The 20,215-nt window shown below is 31.9% G+C and overlaps 2 protein-coding genes and 1 pseudogene across 3 annotated transcripts; 2 read left to right on the forward strand and 1 right to left on the reverse strand.

The window, feature by feature from the left end:
• The first annotated feature begins 2,728 nt into the window (after positions 1-2,728).
• Positions 2,729-4,531, forward strand: LOC146901245 (uncharacterized; annotated as a pseudogene).
• Positions 4,532-11,166: 6,635 nt separating this feature from the next.
• LOC146901246 (uncharacterized) lies at positions 11,167-16,420 on the forward strand. 2 transcript variants are annotated; one of them, XM_085737358.1, is made up of 7 exons: positions 11,167-11,925; positions 12,017-12,070; positions 14,035-14,399; positions 14,482-14,632; positions 14,751-15,026; positions 15,114-15,221; positions 15,805-16,420. In XM_085737358.1, the coding sequence occupies exons 3-7, from the start codon at positions 14,035-14,037 to the stop codon at positions 16,180-16,182; spliced, it is 1,278 nt and encodes a 425-aa protein (XP_085593484.1). In that variant the 5' UTR covers positions 11,167-11,925; positions 12,017-12,070; the 3' UTR covers positions 16,183-16,420. The 2 variants fall into 2 exon arrangements, with proteins under 2 accessions (XP_085593484.1, XP_085593483.1); XM_085737357.1 differs by having other exon boundaries at positions 12,017-12,065.
• Positions 16,421-17,025: 605 nt separating this feature from the next.
• On the reverse strand, positions 17,026-19,201 carry LOC146901247 (transcription factor bHLH19-like). The gene is made up of 5 exons (XM_085737359.1): positions 18,951-19,201; positions 18,745-18,815; positions 18,089-18,619; positions 17,549-17,911; positions 17,026-17,444 (listed from the first exon to the last, which is right to left on the reverse strand). Exons 2-5 carry the CDS (start codon positions 18,781-18,783, stop codon positions 17,370-17,372), a joined length of 1,008 nt encoding a protein of 335 aa, XP_085593485.1. The 5' UTR covers positions 18,784-18,815; positions 18,951-19,201; the 3' UTR covers positions 17,026-17,369.
• Positions 19,202-20,215: the final 1,014 nt, after the last annotated feature.

Raw genomic sequence — 20,215 nt, forward strand, 5'->3', positions numbered from 1 at the left:
AAAGTGGTTAAAAACGTGTTAATTGAATGTTGAAAATCTGACCAAAGTGAAAAAACATTTGTTCTTCAGTTTTGACCATCGGCAAACATGCGTGAGTTAACTCGCGCAAAGGCTCAGTGGTGCGTGACTTAAGTCACACAAAGATTATAAGGTGCGTGAGTTAAGTCACGCAGCGTGACTTAACTCACACAATGGTATATTTGAAAAACATTCTGGGCGCGAGCAAAATGTGTTGGGGGAAGAACATAATTCTTTCTATTAAATAGATGATCCATGTAAAATTTTGCACAAATCTATAACGATTTGATATGTTTTTTAGATTTTTTTTTGTTGCTATTAAACTAATGGTCAACACATTCTCAAATAAACACATACATGGGGAGGGGGAATATGAGGGATTGGGTTTGAACCCATAATTCTATATAAAATGACCTCACAATCAAACCACTAGGCTGTAACAATGAGTACTTTATTAAGATTCATTAAAATTAACAAATTTCGATAAAAGTACAATTGACCTAATCCTGATAACATATCAAATAATTTAAATTTTAGTAAAACTTTACATTGATGATCTATATGATATAAACTTTTAATCAAAAGGTGGAATATATATATATATATATATATATATATATATATATATATATATATATATGGGATTTGCTAGAACACACCCACTAGTTTTTATGTGGGAGTGTTTTAGCAAGTTACACCTTAAGGTGTATTTAACTACTTTTTAGTTATAACTTGCTAAAACACACCTTCTGAAAAATAAGTGGGTGTATCCTACCAAATGCCTATAGGAGTTGCTAACATACACCCACTTATTTTTTAGAAGGTGTGTTTTAGCAACATTCACCTTAAGGTGTATTTAACAACTTTTTAGTTATATTTTTGCTAAAACACACCTTAATAAAATCTAGTGGGTGTATCCTAGCAAATTCCTATATGTATATGTATATATATATATATAAGGAATGATCAAATTACATTGATCTAATGTTACATCACTCAATATCATTTTATTCGGCTCGATACATATTTTTTAAATTTGACAGTTAGATTGTAAGTTTATATCACATAGGTCATCTATGTAAAATTTGACATAAATCTAAAATTATTTGATGTGTTATTAAGACCCATCAGGATCGAAGATTTATGTTTTTTATTGAACACCGCTCTCATCTTGATATGTATCAATAACTTATCAAATGATTTTATATTTTTGTATAATTTTACATGGTTGATCGATATGATATAAGCTTACAACTCGATGGTAAAATTTGAAAAACATGTATATAGTAAAATGATATTGAACAGTGTAACACTACGTTAGTGTAATGTTTTTTTGCTCAAAGAGGCTTGCGACAAGGAGGCCGTTAGCTCCTTTTCTCTTCTTAATTGTTCAGTGGAAGGCTTAGCACGTTTAATAAGGAATTTTGCAAATTTGGGGATGTTTTCTAGTTTCTAAGTGCATGATATTTTGAGTTACCATATGCTTCAATTCGCGGATAATATAATTTTATCATGCAAAACTTGGAAGCTAGTGCTGGATTTGTTGGAGAAGAGGCTTGCTACTTGGAAGGGAAAATACGTATCGATTGAAGGGAGGGTAGTGCTCATCGATTATATTTTGACGAGTCTGCCTCTGTATTTTGACGAAGCTGGGAGGGCTTGGTTGAAGCATATGGAGCTTAACTAATACTAGGGCAACCTGGTATCCTTTACTATTATACATACATGTATGGTGATATTTCTGGAAGCATAGCTTTGATTTCTAATTCTAGTGGTCGGTAGTGGCTCTATTATAAAGGACATTTGCTTATGAAAAAATGTCCTTTAAAATCTCAATAATTATTAGAGGACTAAAAAGTCATATGGTCGTCAATTTTGCTAAGCTATATCTATCCCCATTTTTCTTTCTTTATTTGAAGCTGTTTTTTGACTCACAGCAAGAACCAATATTATTCATGTCCATATTTGACAAAGACATTTACAGAATTAATGGTTTACAGAAAGTTTTTAGACATATAAGCCCACATGTCAAATTTGTGGTGCTGAAAAGTAACACTTTTTATACAAAAAAGTCTAAGCAGTGATTGATATAGTTTGGCTGCTCATGAACAAATTCAGGAGACATAATTAAACATTTTCTTAATTGATTCCCTAATAGTATAAATTAGTAATGCAAAGTATACATTTGACCTTGTTGATTGTCAAGAGCACCTAAAGTCTTAAACCTCTCAAGTCAACACGTCATAATCCCTACACTTCTACAGTTCACTGTATATCAAGTAAGCATCATACTGTTTATTGTTTTGAGTAGGAAAAATGTAAAAGAATGGCGAACACAATATATACGAGAGAAATTTGAGATTGATATATCGCCTCACTCTAGAAACAAATTGATATAAATAATTGTCTTAATTCTTTTTTCTAGAAACAAATTTTTTATCACACCATCATTGGAGTACTCTTCACATCGCTTTTACCGCACATTAATTTGCCAATACATTATACTGACAGTCACACTCATACTCACATCACATATATTAAAAAGTCAAATATTATACTTACAAATGTGAAACGAAAACTAATTTTGATAAAGACTTTCTAAGACAAAACAAAATTATGTGAAGCAAAATTATATGAAAACTAATTTTTCAGGCCCTAGTTACCAAAAAAAATATCCAATGTGCCCTAGTTTGAAAAAAAAATGTCCAATATGCCCTACTTTGCCATTTTCCCTTACATAGTTCCTTCTGAGATGGCACCATGTATCCTTTAGGATAGCTCCATCTCAGATGGAGCCATCCTACCTCCTTTTTTTTTTTTTTTCGATTTTAAATTTTTTTTGGCTTATTATTTAATATTTCCTTTAGGGTAGCTCCATCTCAGTTGGCACCATCCTACTAGCTTCTTTTAATTCTTTTTGTTTAACTTTTTTGCTGAAAATTTATTAAATTAATTTATTAAATAGAAATAATATAAAATAACTTAATAATATAGATTGATACATTAAAAAAAATTAAAACAACATAATTATATAAAATGATAAATATTACAATGAAAAGTACTACTGACGTGCAAGATTAAAATTAGGGCAATTTGTGCGATAATGACCCTCGCCTCAAAGATATCTATGGGAATTGGGAACAATCTTATACCGATCTTCCACAGTGGTTGCAGGTAATGCAAGACACTCTTCCAGGAACTATCGTACAATTAGAGACACTTCCTGTATATACAGAAGGTACTCAAACTGTGGTAGATGGAAAGAGGATGTTCCATCGTCTCTTTTGGGCTTTTCATCCATCCATCGAAGGTTTTAAATTTTGCAAACCAATTGTCCAAGTTGATGGAACTTGGTTATACGGCAAGTACAAAGGGACGTTTTTATTGGCTGTTGCGCAAGATGGGAACAACCATATCTTTCCCATTGCTTATGCACTCGTTGAAGGCGAGACAAAGGAGGCTTGGAGTTTCTTTTTAAGAAATCTCAGAACGCATATTACTCCATAAGATGGACTTTGTTTGATTTCGGATAGACACGAATCAATAAAAAGCGCTGTTAACGATCCGTAAAATGGTTGGCAAGGGACATTCCACGTGTACTGTCTTCGACACATTGCACAAAACTTTACGAGAGCGATCAAGGATAGGGAGCTTACGAAAAAGCTTTTTAATATGGGTAACAATTTCATTTCTCATTCATATTACTATAATTGCCGCATAATATTTTCCAAATATATCTGACATGAATTTTCCTTATGCAGGATATGCAATAAACATTCCATCATTCAACTATTACCGCAGAGTAATTCGAGAGGAAAGCCAGCAAGCTGCAAATTGGTTTGACGATCTACCAAAAGAGAAGTGGGCTCAAGCGTATGATGCAGGTCGAAGATGGGGCCACATGACATCAAACCTTATTGAGTCAATGAACAATATATATAAGGGTATTCGCAACATGCCAATTTCAGCTATGGTCAAAGCAACCTACTATAGGACAGCGGCGCTGTTTGCATTAAGAGGACATGAAGCAGGAGCAACAATAGGTTCTGGTGCGCAATTTGCAGAAAAGTGCATGGATTTGATTAAGGAAGAGGTGAGTAAGTCAACCACTCACGAAGTCACCCATTTTGATCGAATGGGATACACCTTCTCTGTTCGTGAAACTATCGATCATAAGGAAGGAATGACAAAGGGAGAATACAAGGTCGACCTACAAGCAAGGTGGTGTGACTGTGGAAAATTCCAAGCTCTACATATGCCATGTTCACATGTCATAGGTGCATGTTCGAGCTTCAGTCATGACTATTCTTCCTATATAGATCCAGTTTTCCGAAATGAGAGAGTATACGCTGTTTACAACAGAAGTTTCCACCCTGTTCACCACCAGAGTTATTGGCCCCCGTATGTGGAATTTGTACTTTGCCCGAATTTATCTACGCGAAGACCGAAAAAGGGTCGTCCAAATACCACTCGCATTAGGACCGAAATGGATGAAGTTTCCAAGAAAATGTAAATTGTGTCGAGGCGAGGGTCATTATCGCACAAATTGCCCTAATTTTAATCTTGCACGTCAGTAGTACTTTTCATTGTAATATTTATCATTTTATATAATTATGTTGTTTTAATTTTTTTTAATGTATCAATCTATATTATTAAGTTATTTTATATTATTTCTATTTAATAAATTAATTTAATAAATAGAAAAGCAAAAAAATTAAACAAAAAGAATTAAAAGAAGCTAGTAGGATGGTGCCAACTGAGATGGAGCTACCCTAAAGGAGATATTAAATAATAAGGCAAAAAAAAATTTAAAATCGAAAAAAAAAGGAGGTAGGATGGCTCCATCTGAGATGGAGCTATCCTAAAGGATACATGGTGTCATCTCAGATGGAGCTATGTAAGGGAAAATGGCAAAGTAGGGCATATTGGACATTTTTTTTCAAACTAGGGCACATTGGATATTTTTTTTGGTAACTAGGGCCTGCAAAAAAAAAATTCACAAGTTGAACCTTTTGAGTTTTTGCATAAAGTCTAATTTATGTGCCAAATAGTCAATTAGGTTTAGACATCCATGTCAACCAAAAAAAGCTTTAGACATTTGATGTGCGAATCATTCTAGCATTTTGACATATGATTTTTTTTTTTGAAAGATGACATATAACTTCTTTTTTTCTACATTTCATTTCATCGAGGGCAATTTATTGAAAGCATGGTCAATCACTAAGACTTTGTTTGCGAGTTTGGAGGAGAAGGGAGGGGAAGGCTTGGGAAAAAAGGAATGAGCAAGTGGAAGAAATAGAGGAAAATGGGAGGGGAGGGTTTTGGGGGGTTAACATTTCTTCATAATACTAAACTCTCCTCATTTGTGGGAACTTAAAAATTGTATTGGAGGAGGGTTTTGGGGGGTTTTGGAGGGTTTATATGAATTCTTCAAATTTAATCTATGTTGTTATAATATTTTAAAAATTAAAAATATAGTAATAATATGCATTAATTTATCAATCTCTAAAAACCTTCCCTTTTAAAAAATTTGAAAGATTTCTCCATTTTCCCTCATATTTTCCACCCCTCAAAGCCTTCCCTTCCCCTCCCCTTCAAACTCGCAAACAAAGCCTAAAAGTACGCACATTTCATTTCAATAAAAATTTGAACATTAGCTAATCATGTTGTTGAAGGTTAGCTCTCTCCAGGGGTGTTCAAATCCAAACTGATTCAAATTAAAATAACAAACCGGTCTAAGAAAATCGAAAACCGCAAAAAACCAAATATTTTTTGATGCGTTTGGATGTTGTTTTGTAAAAACCGCTATGATCGGATCATATTTCAGATCACTTTCTCAAAACCAAACCAAACCGAACCGCAAAAGTAAATATTAATATTTATTTATTCTTTTATTAGTATTATATATTGCATTGTTATGTTGCTTGTTGGTTTTTAATCTTATATATTGCACTAACTTAATCTATATTATTATTACTTCATATGTTTAAAATATAATCGATAATTTTATACTGTAATTTTAATTTTTTTAATATATTTTGTATCAAACTTATTATTTTACCGTGTTTATGTAATATTAATAAAAAAAGGGAAATATATTCCTCACCAAAAATTAAATAAGAAAAATATATTTTGCATTTTGGATATCCAAAAACCGATCCAAATTAAACCGCATATATTTGGATCAGATCAGTTCGGATTTTTTTAGAATAGTCATCCAAACCGAACCAAACCGCATGTGATTTTTATTTTGAATCGGATGATATTTTGTCTCAAAAATGATCCAATCCGCACCAGAACCACCCTTAGTTCTCTCAACCATACTTAACTCATGTTCATCATATGGTATTTTCTAGCTTACCTTTGAAGATTTTTTTTATAATTTACCCATCAACCAGTCAAAATTAGCCAAAAAAGGAGTCAACTCTTGTGAGTTTGATAAAATATAGGAGACAAAAAGTAGAATTAAACTTAATTTATAAAATACTAGCGGAAAGACGGGCACTATCGTGCCCATCTGTCCGCTCTTTCTACTGCACTAACGCATGTGATTATTTTATTATGTTTGTTTGTATAATTTTGATTAAATTTTTAAATATTAATGGAAATTATTGATATATTGATTTATAAACAAAATATTGTCAAGTTATATAACAATTATTTATGAACTCAACATATTTTAGTTTGTCTGCATATAAAATAAAGAAAAAATAATGATCATTTATTGTTTATTCTAATAGTAATTAGTAACATCATAACATAAATCTGTAAATGACATCTTATGTAAAAGAAACAATGTTATGATTGCGATAAAAGAATTATCTTTAAAAACTACATTTTTCGTAAAGTCTCCATCTTCTCCTTCTATTTTCCCTTCATTAATGAGAACTTTTGTTGAATTTTGAGAAACTCTCTCGATAAAGCTACATATAATTGACCATGACTGAAAACATGTCGTGGAAGATAGATTCCAACATTGGGAATGGTCTGTCCTTTAACATTAATTTTTGCTCACATTTGTTACTAATATTTTTTTAGAGGATTTAAAGTCCAATATTTAACATAATATTTTGCTCACATTTGTTACTAATATTTTTTTCCAGAGGATTTAAAGTTCAATCTTTAACATTATTTTTTGCTCATGTTTGTTACTAATATTTCTTTGAGTATTTAAACTTTAAAATTCAATCTTTAACATTAGTTTTTTCTCACGTTTGTTATTTATCTTTTTTTAGAGGATTTAAAGTCCAATCTTTAACATTATTTTTTGCTCACGTTTGTTACTAATCTTTTTTTAGAGGATTTAAAGTTCAATCTTTAACAATATTTTTTGCTCACGTTTGTTACTAATTTTTTTTGGAGGATTTATAGTCCAATCCTCATCGGCTATTATTTTTGTTTAAAAAAAATTAAAAAAACTCATAGACTCGTGTGAAATAAAGCAGGAAAAAACATAAACTTTGGATTTTTTTTTCATAAGTGATTATTGTTCAACTTTGATTTTCTCAAATTCTGATTCATTCATTCTTCTAACAAAAGAAAAGTAAAAACAAAGTTTGAATTGTAATGTTGGCGGAAAGTAAATTGCTCGAAGGATAAAACAGAAAGATATTCAATTCATGAAATGGACCTTAAAGATATTCCATTCAATGGTGCTTTAGAAGTATTAATCAAGTTTGTGAGCATTGGAACTTTCTAATTTTTTAGAGGTGATGAGATGTGATCAGAGGATACTATGATGAATTCTAGGTCGATTTGAATTCACGAGAAGAGACATAAAAAATGCAAATATAATTTTTAAACTTTTTGTGAGTTTGATCTGTTGTTAACGGTGGTAAAAGAAAGTTAACGGTGACGATTAGTGACATTGATTATTAATCCACGTGTTATTTTATAATTGACTATTTGTATTTAAAATTAGGGGTATTTTTGGAAAGAAAATTCCAACCCAAAAGTGTGCTGAAAGGGATAGTTTTCTTTATATATAGTATAGATATAGATAACAATGAAATAAAAAAAAAAAACTTATAGTAATATATACTTAATAATAACCACGTTGTAGTTGGGGGTATAATTCATTTTTTTTAAGGAAAAAATAACTGCACTTAAAATATGCACTTAAATATGTCAAAAATAGGTTAAAAAGTCAAGCATTATTGTCTATTTTCTTCAATTTGCAATCACTCACAAAGAGTGTTGAGGAAAGTTCTTATGAAAACAGCATCAATTAACAAGTGTTAATGGAAAAATATTCATATAGATTTGGAGGGATATGTACATGTCAAATCTATATATATTTCTCAAATGTTTATAAATAATATAATTTTTTTTAATGATGGAGGTTCAAATTTCATTGTATCAATACAGTGAGCATAAAGTAGTTAGTCGTAGCAGTGTAATTTTCACACTTGCAGTCTTTCTGTTTCAGTTTCAAAATTGATGGGCAAGTCTTTGGGATAAAGCTAAGTGGGAAAAGGAGAATATGATGCTTTTGTCTTTCTTGTAAGTCTGGAATAACATAAGATCACCGGCCATATATGGGTCTGCTAAGTCAAGGGTATGTTGAAGTCCACAAGGGGCTTTGCAATTTATTTTCAAATTAATGGGATTATTGAGGAATAGGGGAATGTCTAGGACATATGTACTTTTTAACATACACTTTTTTATTGAATAAAATTTATGAAGATCTTTCTATTTGAGAATAAATTCCATATAAAGTGACATATGAAATCTACATGAATATTTTACTCTACGAATGAGAAAATTTTAAAAATGAGTGTTATTAGCACTTCTTTAAAATAAATAATCGGATAAATGATTAATATGCCCTTGGTACGTAGGAAAACCATAAATAAAATGGATAAGTCGCCCACAATTGAAATTGGGGTAACAAAAACATAAATCAAGTGGAGAAATTTGGAAAAATAATAAAGCATGACATTTTTTATTGTGTGAATTTTATTTTGATTAGAGTGGTGTGTCATGAATGAATGAAACGTAATGTAAAATAGTGTGTGAACATTGGTCATGAGTAGAGGATCTAAGTGAAACTTTTGAAATTTAATGGATTAATTTGAGAATTTTATCAAACTAAAAGGATCAAAAATGGTATTTGGCCTAAATATATTGGTCATGAGCAAGAGAACAAGTTATTATAAATATATTGTGTGTGTATCTCTGTGGACAAAACATTTCTCAGTAAAAATAGTTTGACCTACAAATTTTTATTTTCTCGTCTCACATGAGAAGAAAACCAAGAGAGAGTTTTAACATGTCACATTTCTCCAATTAGCTTTGTCCTCTATTTTGTCCTTCAATTAGATTTAACTTGTCACCATTATTTCTTCTCACTTTCTTCTAAACTGAATGATTAATCAAATTTACTTTATTTTTCATATCTTTCTCACTTCTCATTTTTTTTTCCCCAACCAAATACACCCTTCATACAACACACATGTTTCTCTTGACGAAGTTATAAATTATAAGGCGAGAGTGTAAAGCAACTCGTAATTTTTTACACGAGGGGCAAACTTATTTCATATAATTAATAATAGCAGAAACAACGCAATCTAGTATAGACAAATCCATTCATGTTTGTGTGGGGGTTAGTGCCTGCACTAACATTTCAAACTTGTTCAAATATGTATTATGTAACATAACACTTGCTTATAATTGTTATGCTCTTTGATGTGTTGCTTTTCAAAAAAGGTAATAAGAAGTGTCTAGTAGAACCAATGTCATGAGTGAACGGTTTGTAATTTCTAAATATGTGAGGTGTTTTTATAAATTTTTATAGTCTTTATATATATCAAAATTACAAAAGCAAACGTAATTGTGTTTTCTATAGATATTTTTGTCTTCAAATGTGTATTTAGTTAGTAAATTTGGCCCTCAAATATGTTTTTCCCAGTATATTTGGTCTATAAAATTATAAAATCTCTAAATATGAAACCAAAATAAGTAAAATCTGCAACCGGCTTATTATAAAAATTGACAACATCATTAACATCTAACTCAAAAACAACATCATTGAATCTCAATTCAGTTTCGCACTTGATAACTGATCATTCGGTTTCTAAAAAAATTGACAACAACTTTAACATCTAACTCAAATTTGATCTATGTCCGGACGAGAGTGAGATATCTCCAATTCATTATCAAAGAGTTTCTTACAAAAGATATACAAGGGTAACAAAAAATTTGCTTTCGACAATAAACCCTAACTTCTACCTTTTTCCTGGATCTCTTCCCGTGGCTAACAAACTCAATGATTTATCTCCAAGTTGCTTTGAAGTGTTTCCCAACCCCAAAATTTCGCTAAAAACTCTCAACTTTTAACCATAAAAGTTCAATCTTTTGCAACCCTAGAATTCCAACTTTTTCCACCTCTTGTTAAGTGAAACAACCGCTTTGTTTGTGTTGCATTCAAGAAATAGTCTTGCAACTCATATGCCTTCCCAAGCAAAAAAACCGCCTTATGTTTATGTTATTTTGAGAAACAAGTATCGTCTTCAACTTTCTTGAGAAACAAGAAAAAATCCCAACAAGATTTTGAGTTGCACACAACAACTATTGATATTTGAAAAATTCTAAAATTACGGGATATAATTGAGCCACTAATTTTAACTGCAGATGGTATGTTTGAAGTGTTCTTCATTGTTGCAAATCAAATTTCTCAGGCTAAACGTAGTATGTGGTGCACTAATATGTGGAGCATTTGAAAGAGTCTTAATCTCAAATTTGAATTGATGTTGATGAGGTTGTCCACTAAAGTAATACTAATAATATATAATCTCATCATCGAATGACCATATCTAGAGTTAGGATTAGGATTAGGAGGTCCCCTATATCAAATTGCAATAGGTATATAATAATCTCATGATCCAATGACAATTAATCACCAAATTCAGTCAACTTCTCCTAAAAAAAAATTGATTTAATGTTAAAATACAGCATTTCTGATCGTTTATGAGATTATGTAGAAGCTACTTAATAATTTATATACTATTTATCTACAAAAGTATTAGAAGCATAGAGTTGATCTCATTCATTGTGAATTAATTAAACGTGAATCATAAGTAGTTGAAGATATGCATCCACACGAGTATCCAATACTATATTTGGTAGATCAAGTTGTCATTTAGTCGCCACTACTAGAAAAACGCAAATTAGAGAGGGATTTTAGAGAGGGACAAAATTCCGTAACTAATTGTGACGGATTTAGGGACGGATTTCGGTATTAAACACAAAAAGTTGAATTGCCAATTATTAGTGAGGGAATGGTTTAAACATCCCTTACAAAAAATACCTGACAAAATATCCGTCACTAAATCCCTCACAAATTTGATGAGTTAAACGTTAGTCACGGATTTCGAGATGGAAATAATCCTTCTCTGATGATTCCCTCACTAAAACCATCACTAATATCAATTATATGGTTGGTGAGGAAATTAATCCCTCACAAATAATTTATTGATATTAGCGCCAGAACTGAATCATCCCCCCTAATTATTTCACGTTTTGGCTTTCCCTCCTCTATACCAAAACATTCCCCTTTTTTTTCACAAACCCTAAAACCAAATTTTCCCCCAAATTTTTCCTCTAAACTCATAACTCCTTCCTCAAAGAGCTTATGAACTCCAAAATGCACTCCAAACAGCTTCCAATCGATTCTCAAATCCTCAAATCCTCAATTCCTTCCTCTACACTGATTCTTCCTCAAATCCTCAAATCAAACCTAAATCTACACTGATACTTCACCAAATCGAACCTCAAATCGAATTTTGGTCCCAAAATCAAACCTCAAATCGATTCTCAGTCCCAAAATCGAACCTTACTCTGAAAATCAAATCTCCTACCTGCTTCCAAAATCGTTCCCTCAAATCTGACCTTCTCTCAAAACTCACGGTAATCTCTTTGTAAATATCAGAGTTTATTTATTTATTTATTTATTTTATATTTTATCGTAATCTGATTTGGGTTTTGTGGGGTTTTACAGTGAACTCACTCACATTTCTGAATCCAAAAGTGAAGTTGCTCTGAAACAGGTAAGGTAAATCGAAGCCCTTCCTTATTTTGTTTGTTATTAATTTTTAATTTTTAATTTTGTAGTTTGAATGATTGTTGTTGAAGACTGAGATTATTTATCTTTTGATTTTGTTCAATATTGGTTGTACAAGACACTACCAGGTTCATAAATTTTTATTTTTAATGCTTTACAAAAGATAAAGTTAAATTCAACTCTGTCTATAGCTTTAGAAGGTTGCTGTAGCAGTCCAGTTTCCCAACTTATTGACTGTGAGGGTACATTAACTTATTTTCCAATTTTATAAGAAAACTTGTGGAGTTAAATCCACATTATGGATCTGTTTTGATCTGTTTTGTCCACTATTGAATAAGAAACTTATTTTCCATTCCTTTTTTTGATATGTTTTGTCCACTATTGAATAAGAAACTTTTGTCTCATGAAAGGGGTTTGCAAAGTTTGAAACTTTATTCTTCTATTATTCTGCAGAGTTTTAGAAATAAGTGGATTTTGTCCTTGAGAATTATGGGACTTTGTTGCATATATAGTCATGATGCCTTATAAATGTGTCTCATTTTTCACTCATAATTAGATAGAATGTCTTTTACAAACGATGACACAATGGTTACTTTCATAGTTCATGTGATGATAGGCTGTTGTCACAAAGTATAAGAAAAAAGAGAGTATTTTTAGCATCATGGTTTTTAGCACTTACTAATTTTTCATATTGATTGATTAAAAGATAATGAACACATATTGACCATTTTGCATTGATTGAATTTGATGTAGAACACGTTGTATGTTTGTGAGTTTATATATGCTAAATGTGTAGCAACTGCAAAATGTGTTGTTGTTGTCGTTAGTTTTTGCTGCTATATATAGGGGCTGCTGTTTTTTCTGTTGGTGTAGGGGTCGGGGATTGTTCTCGGACATTTTGGGATTGTTCAGCTATAATTTGGTAAATCTAGCTATTGGTTTGAGAGAAGATCTTCAAACAGTCCTCAATCTCCTTCTCTATTTCATTTTTCTGATACTTATTTGTTTGTTTTGCATGCTTCCTAGCTCCAAAGAAATGGTTTTTTTGCCTTAATCTTCCAACATTTTGGTAGAGCATATGTTGCCTTTATAATTTCATGTGCTGCACAATTCTTAATTTGTCTCCTTCTATTTGCACAAGCTAGCTACATGCAGTGATAAAGTTATGCATGAGCTTTTTCTAATTATACCCTGGAGCATCTTGCTGTTGTGATTTTGTATCGTGGTGTGAATATAATGGGGGTGCTGCTGTATATCTGTGCAATCCAACATTGAAATGCAACATTGTTATTGTCATGTTTAATTTGTTTTTCCAGATTGGTATAACACATCTTGATGATTCACTAATCCGGATTTGTTGTGTTCGGCTTATTGTCATGGAAAATGTGTGATGGCTCCTCCTTGAAAGATTAAAGTTAATTGTTTTTTTATTGTGTCAAGTGTGTAGTGGTGTTGTATTATGAGTGAGAAATCTCAGGCTGGTGTGTTTTGGCCAATTGGTAAAGCTCCATTTGAGTTGTTATTCACTAAAGACATTTTATGTTTTTTCTTAGTCCAACTTTCAAGCAAATGTTAGTGTGCGATCTTTTCTTCCTTTTTATTATTATTAATTTTATTTTATTTTTACTAAAAGTGAATAAAAATTTACATTTAGACCATTGTTTAGAAAGTCTATCCTAGACAAACCTTTTAATTTAAACACACCTATTTGTTTGATTCATTTTGACATACAATTAATATTATCTTAACATGTTGAAATATATCTTCCAAAGTCTGTGTTTCTCTACGATCAATCATACGTTGCAATTTTAAGAGTTAATTCAAGAGTTAAACACACCGGTAAATGTTGATTTGTGCTTCTATTATTTTGATCTGCCATCCGCGTTATATGTTTTTTAGATGTGTCCAGATTTTTATGTGTTAATCAAATATATGTTTTTTATATGTATATATAGATGGCAGGAAATGATACTCTGGCGGGTGGAGGAAGAGGTACTGGTAGAGGTATCAGTAGAGGTAGAGGGGTTAGGGGTACCACACTTTCATCTGGGAGAGGTATGGCTGCCACTACTCCATCACACTCAATTGTTGGGCAAGCAACAAATCCTTCCACTTCTCATACAACAACAAATACACAAGTTCCCCACTCTACTCCTAGCCCTCCCATTTCTCAATCAACAAGCTTGCCACAAATTCCATCATCTAATGCATCTGCTGCTGATCCACATGTATCATCAAATGATATGGATTCATCTCCAAACATTGGGAGTGAGGACCCTCTTGATGAGCGTATTTGGATTCGTCCAGGACCTGAGAGCACGTATGCTTTTATTACTTTTTGTCCTTTAATTTTAAATATATCATACTCGTATCTTACAATTTCTTCAATATTGTTTTAATAGGTTTGACCCTCCTATTGCGCCTACACGTGCAATAACAAAAATTATGAAGCAAAAGTTTGATGGATGTTGGACAACATATGGAGAACTAAAGGCTGAAGAAAAAAAAAAAGGGAGACATAGTGTGATTGCAATGTGGTTTAGAGAGTTTAATGTATGAAAGTATTCATGAATATTTACGTATCTTACTAGTTATATTTATTTTTTTTCATGTAGATTATTCTCAATATATTGCTTTATTCTATTATTAACCTATATTTTTTATATTGTAGAGGAAGTTTAAGTGGCTACCTGAACTTGATGGAGAGATTAAGAAGTCATTTGACCATAAAGCCTCTCAGTTATACTCAAGTGCAATGTATAGGGTCAGAAAAGGGGAGGATGATGGTGATTGGATTCCAGTTGAAATGCGTAAGAAATTGGATGCAAAATGGAGTGAGGATGAATGGAAAAGCAAGGCACAAACTAATAGCAAAAACAGAAAATCTTCTGATGCTCCACTCCACACTGGAGGATCGATTCCAACATTTGAGATTTCTAAGAGAATAGTAAGTAATTGAATTAGAGTTTAATTGTATTTGTTAGGTTAAGCATTTTAATTTCAATTAACATTGATTGATCCGTTTTGTTTTTAGAAAACATCTCCAGAAGTTACTCCAACATCTTGGGAAATATTTGAATACACACACAAATTGAAAGGTGATCCAAGCAAGTGGGTTTCCGCAAAAGCAAAAGATATTGCTGTAAGTGTATGCTATTTTTAATTGTTTTAATAGTTCTGCACTGAAATAATTGTTCACTGATGCTAGTTGTTGGGAACTAGTTATACACTGATGCTATTTTTATGGAGGTTCTACACTGATGCTAATTGTTAAGCACATATGTAGCAGTCTGTAAGTGTATGTTTTAGAAGCAGATTGAGAAAAATAATTAATTGTCTTGACAAAAAGATATATCATAATGTTAGTTTGTTTGATGCTTCTGGAAACTGATATAGGCAAGCAGTGAACACATTATAAGTTTTTAGCACGCTGTCCTCTTCCTGCATGTTACATAATGCACAAACAATAGTGCAATCAACTCCCTTATCCCGCAACCTTTTACGTGTCGGAAGGCAATTCCTACAAATACGCCATAACAGATTTTTGACTCTAGGTGGAACCTTGAGTTTCCAAATCAAATCCCACGTGCCTTCTACTTACTTGGAATTATTCATGTATTCAATATATTTTTTTTTTTAAAAAAAGTTGTTTATGTTGACTGAATGAAGTATGAAATTATTACTTGTTAATAAAATATTATTATTTTGATATTATTATTTTGCAGGATGAGTTTGAAAAAAGGATTATTGAGAGGGATTCACATGAGGAGGCACTAGGGGATGATGTTTCTACACATGAAAGTGACAACATTATCTTCTTACATGTTGTTGGAGGAGTAAATAAGAAGGGTCGTATATATGGTTTGGGCCCGGAAGCAGGGAAATATAAGTCGTCTAGATCTTCCAGATCTGACGGCATCTTACAATCTGAATTTGAACAAATGAGGGCTGAAAATGCATCACTTAAAGAGAAATTGAAGGCTCATGAGGAGTTGATTCGTGCATCGCAGGAAGATTCACGTTTTCTTAGGGAGCAAATGACTAAATTGATGGAAATGGTTTCTCAAGGTCATCTACATCCACCTCCACCTCCATCTACTTGATATATAATATGTATAATATATGGTTATTTTGATAGCTTGGTTGCAAACTTAGCTAATGTGCTACTTCTAGTACCATTAAAAATGTTTTAAGCGTTTCTTATGAAACTTATTTTGAGAGTTTCCTTGTGACTCTTCATGTATTTTGAGAGATGGAACAATGGTTGTAAACTTATTGACATTTTCCTTATGACTTTTATGGTGATGAATGTCTGTGATGGGTATGAAGACAATTTATCAAGTGTTTTTTATTGTATATTTATAATTACCAACATGTTCAATATGGTTTAATATAGTAAATGCAGTTAAAATATGAATATAATTAATTAATGAAATCTGGTAGGAAATTGAACATTACATCAGTGATGTAAATTTCTGTTTCAATTAGTGAGGGAATTCAGGTTCATCACAATTAATGTTATATGCCTTCACAATTTGAGAGGGAAAACCAATCCGTCATTAATTACTTACGGAAATATTGGTAAAAATTGATGGAATAGTCCCTCACTATTAGAGAGGGAACAAGAATCCCTCACTAATTACTGACGGATTTGTCCTTGGTTTAACACATTTCTGGTTCATATTTAGTGACGGATTTATATGATTAGGGACGGATTGTATCCGTGTCAATTAGGGACGGAAACCAAAATCCCTCACAAAAATTTAGCAAGGCCAATATTCTTAAGGGATTACCGGTCGTCACTAAATCCCTCACTAAATTCGTTAGTGAGGGAATTATGGTAGTTTAGTGACGGATTGCTACCCTCTCTAAAATTGATTTTTCTAGTAGTGATAATCATAAGTTTTATATAGAAATGGATCCATCACAAAACGACAAAAGAAACATTATAAAAATAAATACAATCAACATTGTTATTCAATCTCCACAACGTGAAAGAGGGACGAAACAGATCTATCTGAATAGTCAAATTGTCTAAAAAAAATCCCTCGTGTGTGAAAAAAAAAAGAGATGCAGAGTTCTAAAAAAATGCCATTGTGCAAAAAACAAGAAAACACCTTGGCATTATTATCATATGTTGAACTCTGCACTCAAATATATACCTCAATAATCCAAATGATGGACCAAAAAAAAAAATGGAAAAAGAAATCACTATGATATTAAAACTAAGGTCATTACTATAGATTATAGTCATCACATATGTTGATGCCTTGAAACTGGTTGTTTTGGATCAAATATGCTGCCTCAAAACCTGACTTATGCTTCTTACGAGATCCTTTATTGTTAAGCAATATTCCTTATTCATCTGCAAGAAAAAAAATTAAATTTTCGACGAATATTAGAGAAGAAAATAAAAAAAATCCGTCACTAATTCAGCTCAATTATGTTTGAAATATGAATAAATTTTACCTGAGCAACAATGGTTATATCAAGATAGTTATTTCCAAATGGTAAAATAGAACTACTTTGAACAGTGAGATGATGCTTTTCCAATAAGTTGAGTATTGCGGCCGCAGATCGGCCGCAATGTTTATCACCGTGGATTCTGATGAGCATGTCTTTTCCAGAAACTCTTGCTTCGATTTTTGGGAGTGATTTGTCTGAGTTGTCGTCGCAAGAAGAACTGCCATCATCGTCGAAGAGAATAGATCTCTTCACAAAGACTGCTGATTCGACCTTTTTATCGGCTACTTGTTCCTCTAATGTCTTCACTCGTTCCTTTAGTTGCTTCATATGTTTAATAGCATCTTCCAAAATAGTTGCCTTGTCCATCTGCATGCAAAGTGAACATTGGTTAATATTACTTGATAGAGGATATCATCGTTTTGAATTGCGGTCTGCATTAACCTAATTAGTATGTAAATTTTCTCAATATTAAAGATTGCAATTTGCAACACAACTACCCACATTCAAATGCATAATATTTATACAATATATGTTATATAGTACCTTTTTCAGTCCAGGAAGAATGGAGGAAAGAGCAATGAATCTCTGGCTAAGCTTTTCCCTTCGTCTTCTTTCGGCCATAACATGATCTTGAGCCTGAATAGGGTTTCTATTTACAACAGCAACCTTGTTCTCTCGTTTATAATAATCACCTTGAGATATCACACTTCCAAAATTCAAGTTTTCTCCGTACCCGATCTCGGTTTTAGGCTTCTTAACCTTTGCATCCATGTTGTAAAATTGTTGAGAAGAATTATCAAATGAAATGATTTTGGGAGAAGCCTTGAGTACTTTAGTTGGCGGTGTTGCTGAGACAACAGATTGATCTGGACTACTTTCAATGGGGAAAGAACTGTTCTGTGGGCTTTCAGAATGGATTCGCTTGTTGTTGATGTTGTTGGTATGAGAGGAATAAGTACTCTCTTGTGGGGATGCTGAGAAAGACTTCAAGTATGCCATATCATCAAACTGAAATGCAGATGAATCCATAGGGTACTCATAATCATTAAACAAAGTAGTGTCCTCCATTAATCCCTGTTAATTCAAAGAAAAAGAGTAAGGTAAAAGAATTTTGAATTTGTCAAAATTACTCTAGTTCATCGTGATTCTATCAATCTCGTAAACAATCTAAATATGCACTTAGTGTGTTGTGTACTTACGAATTCAGGCATGTACTTGGTAGACGAAATTTGAATCATTTTTCAGGTTTGAATTCCTTGTATGGGAAAAACTGAAAAATTAAGAAGTAAAAACAATTAGGCCAATTAAACCAAACTCTTTAATTTTGATTTCCAAAAATTGGAAAAAAGATTAAGCAGCCTATAAAATGCAAAGTCTAAACTATTGGATATATGAGGAGGGTTACCTTAGTTGAAGAAAAGTAGATTAGATGAAGAAAGAGAAGAGATGAAGTGTTGTTGTTTGTGTGAAGAAATTTGGCAACATGTTTTTATAGAGAGAGCTTGAAGAATACACGTTTAATACCCGGTTCTGTATTAAGCACGTGTCACGTGTGAATATGATTTCCCATTTTCTAGGGTATGTTTTGAATGTGACGGCTTCCGTCTTCACTAACACCGTTTGGTCAAATTTTGGCTACATTCTTTCAAGTCTCAACTACTTGTTTCATGATCAGGTGAATGGTGTTTTACAACTCAATAAATGATGACAAGAGGCTTCGTGGAAATTAGTAACCCCAAAAAAAAGATGTGTGAAACTTTATACACACTCCATCCATTATTTCTTTACATTTTTTTTATTTAAAAAACTTATGTGATTTGGATCTTAGAAGCTTAATAGGGCAATAAATAGTTATTAAGAAAATATTTATATTTATTAAAATGAACGAAATTGTCACATAGACAACGATATTTGAAAAAATTTCCTCAACAAAAAAAAAACGAGATCTTAATCAATGTTCTTACAAGATATGGATGGACATAGCCACTTATCGATTAGAAAACCCTTACATGGACGGTAGGATTGGAACAATGTGTTGATCTTTATTGATTGGACTAATCTTAGTTTGTTATTCCCTCCATTTCTAATTGAGTCATTTTAGGTTTTTTTGTTTTATATAGATTGAGAAAATTAGTAAATACTTGAATTTTTTTTCTAGATTATCTTTATAATATATCGGAATGTTTTGTCAAAAAAATAATAATCAGATTATGAATATTTTGTAAAAAAAAACAAAATATTAAAAGTTATTATTATTGTAGTTCTTGTGTATTTTTTATTTATTAGAATAGGGATATTGCATAATATATACAGGGTCAGGGCTTCGAAACCCCGGACACTCCACTTGTTTTAAGATGTGAATTTCTAACCACTAGACTATTTGACAAAAATATATATAATGATGCCTTGAGAGTTATACATTATAATTTGTTAAAGGGAAATTTGAAAGAAAATTAATTATGAATTGAAAAAATAAAATATACTCAATATTGTTTTTCTTCTAAAGTGACACTCGGTATGAAATGAAAAAGGGTAGTTGAAAAAGTGATGTAAGTGGACTTAATTTTTAACTACGTATATTGACTTTTCAACTATTATTTTTCCTTATATTTCATTTTGGAGGGAGTATCCTTTTAATGTAAAATTCCACGCAAATAATCTATAGTTGTG

The sequence above is a fragment of the Medicago sativa genome, chromosome 8 (assembly GCF_051527215.1).
Source record: "Medicago sativa cultivar Bolivia chromosome 8, Bolivia_mono, whole genome shotgun sequence".
Lineage (NCBI taxonomy): Eukaryota > Viridiplantae > Streptophyta > Magnoliopsida > Fabales > Fabaceae > Medicago > Medicago sativa.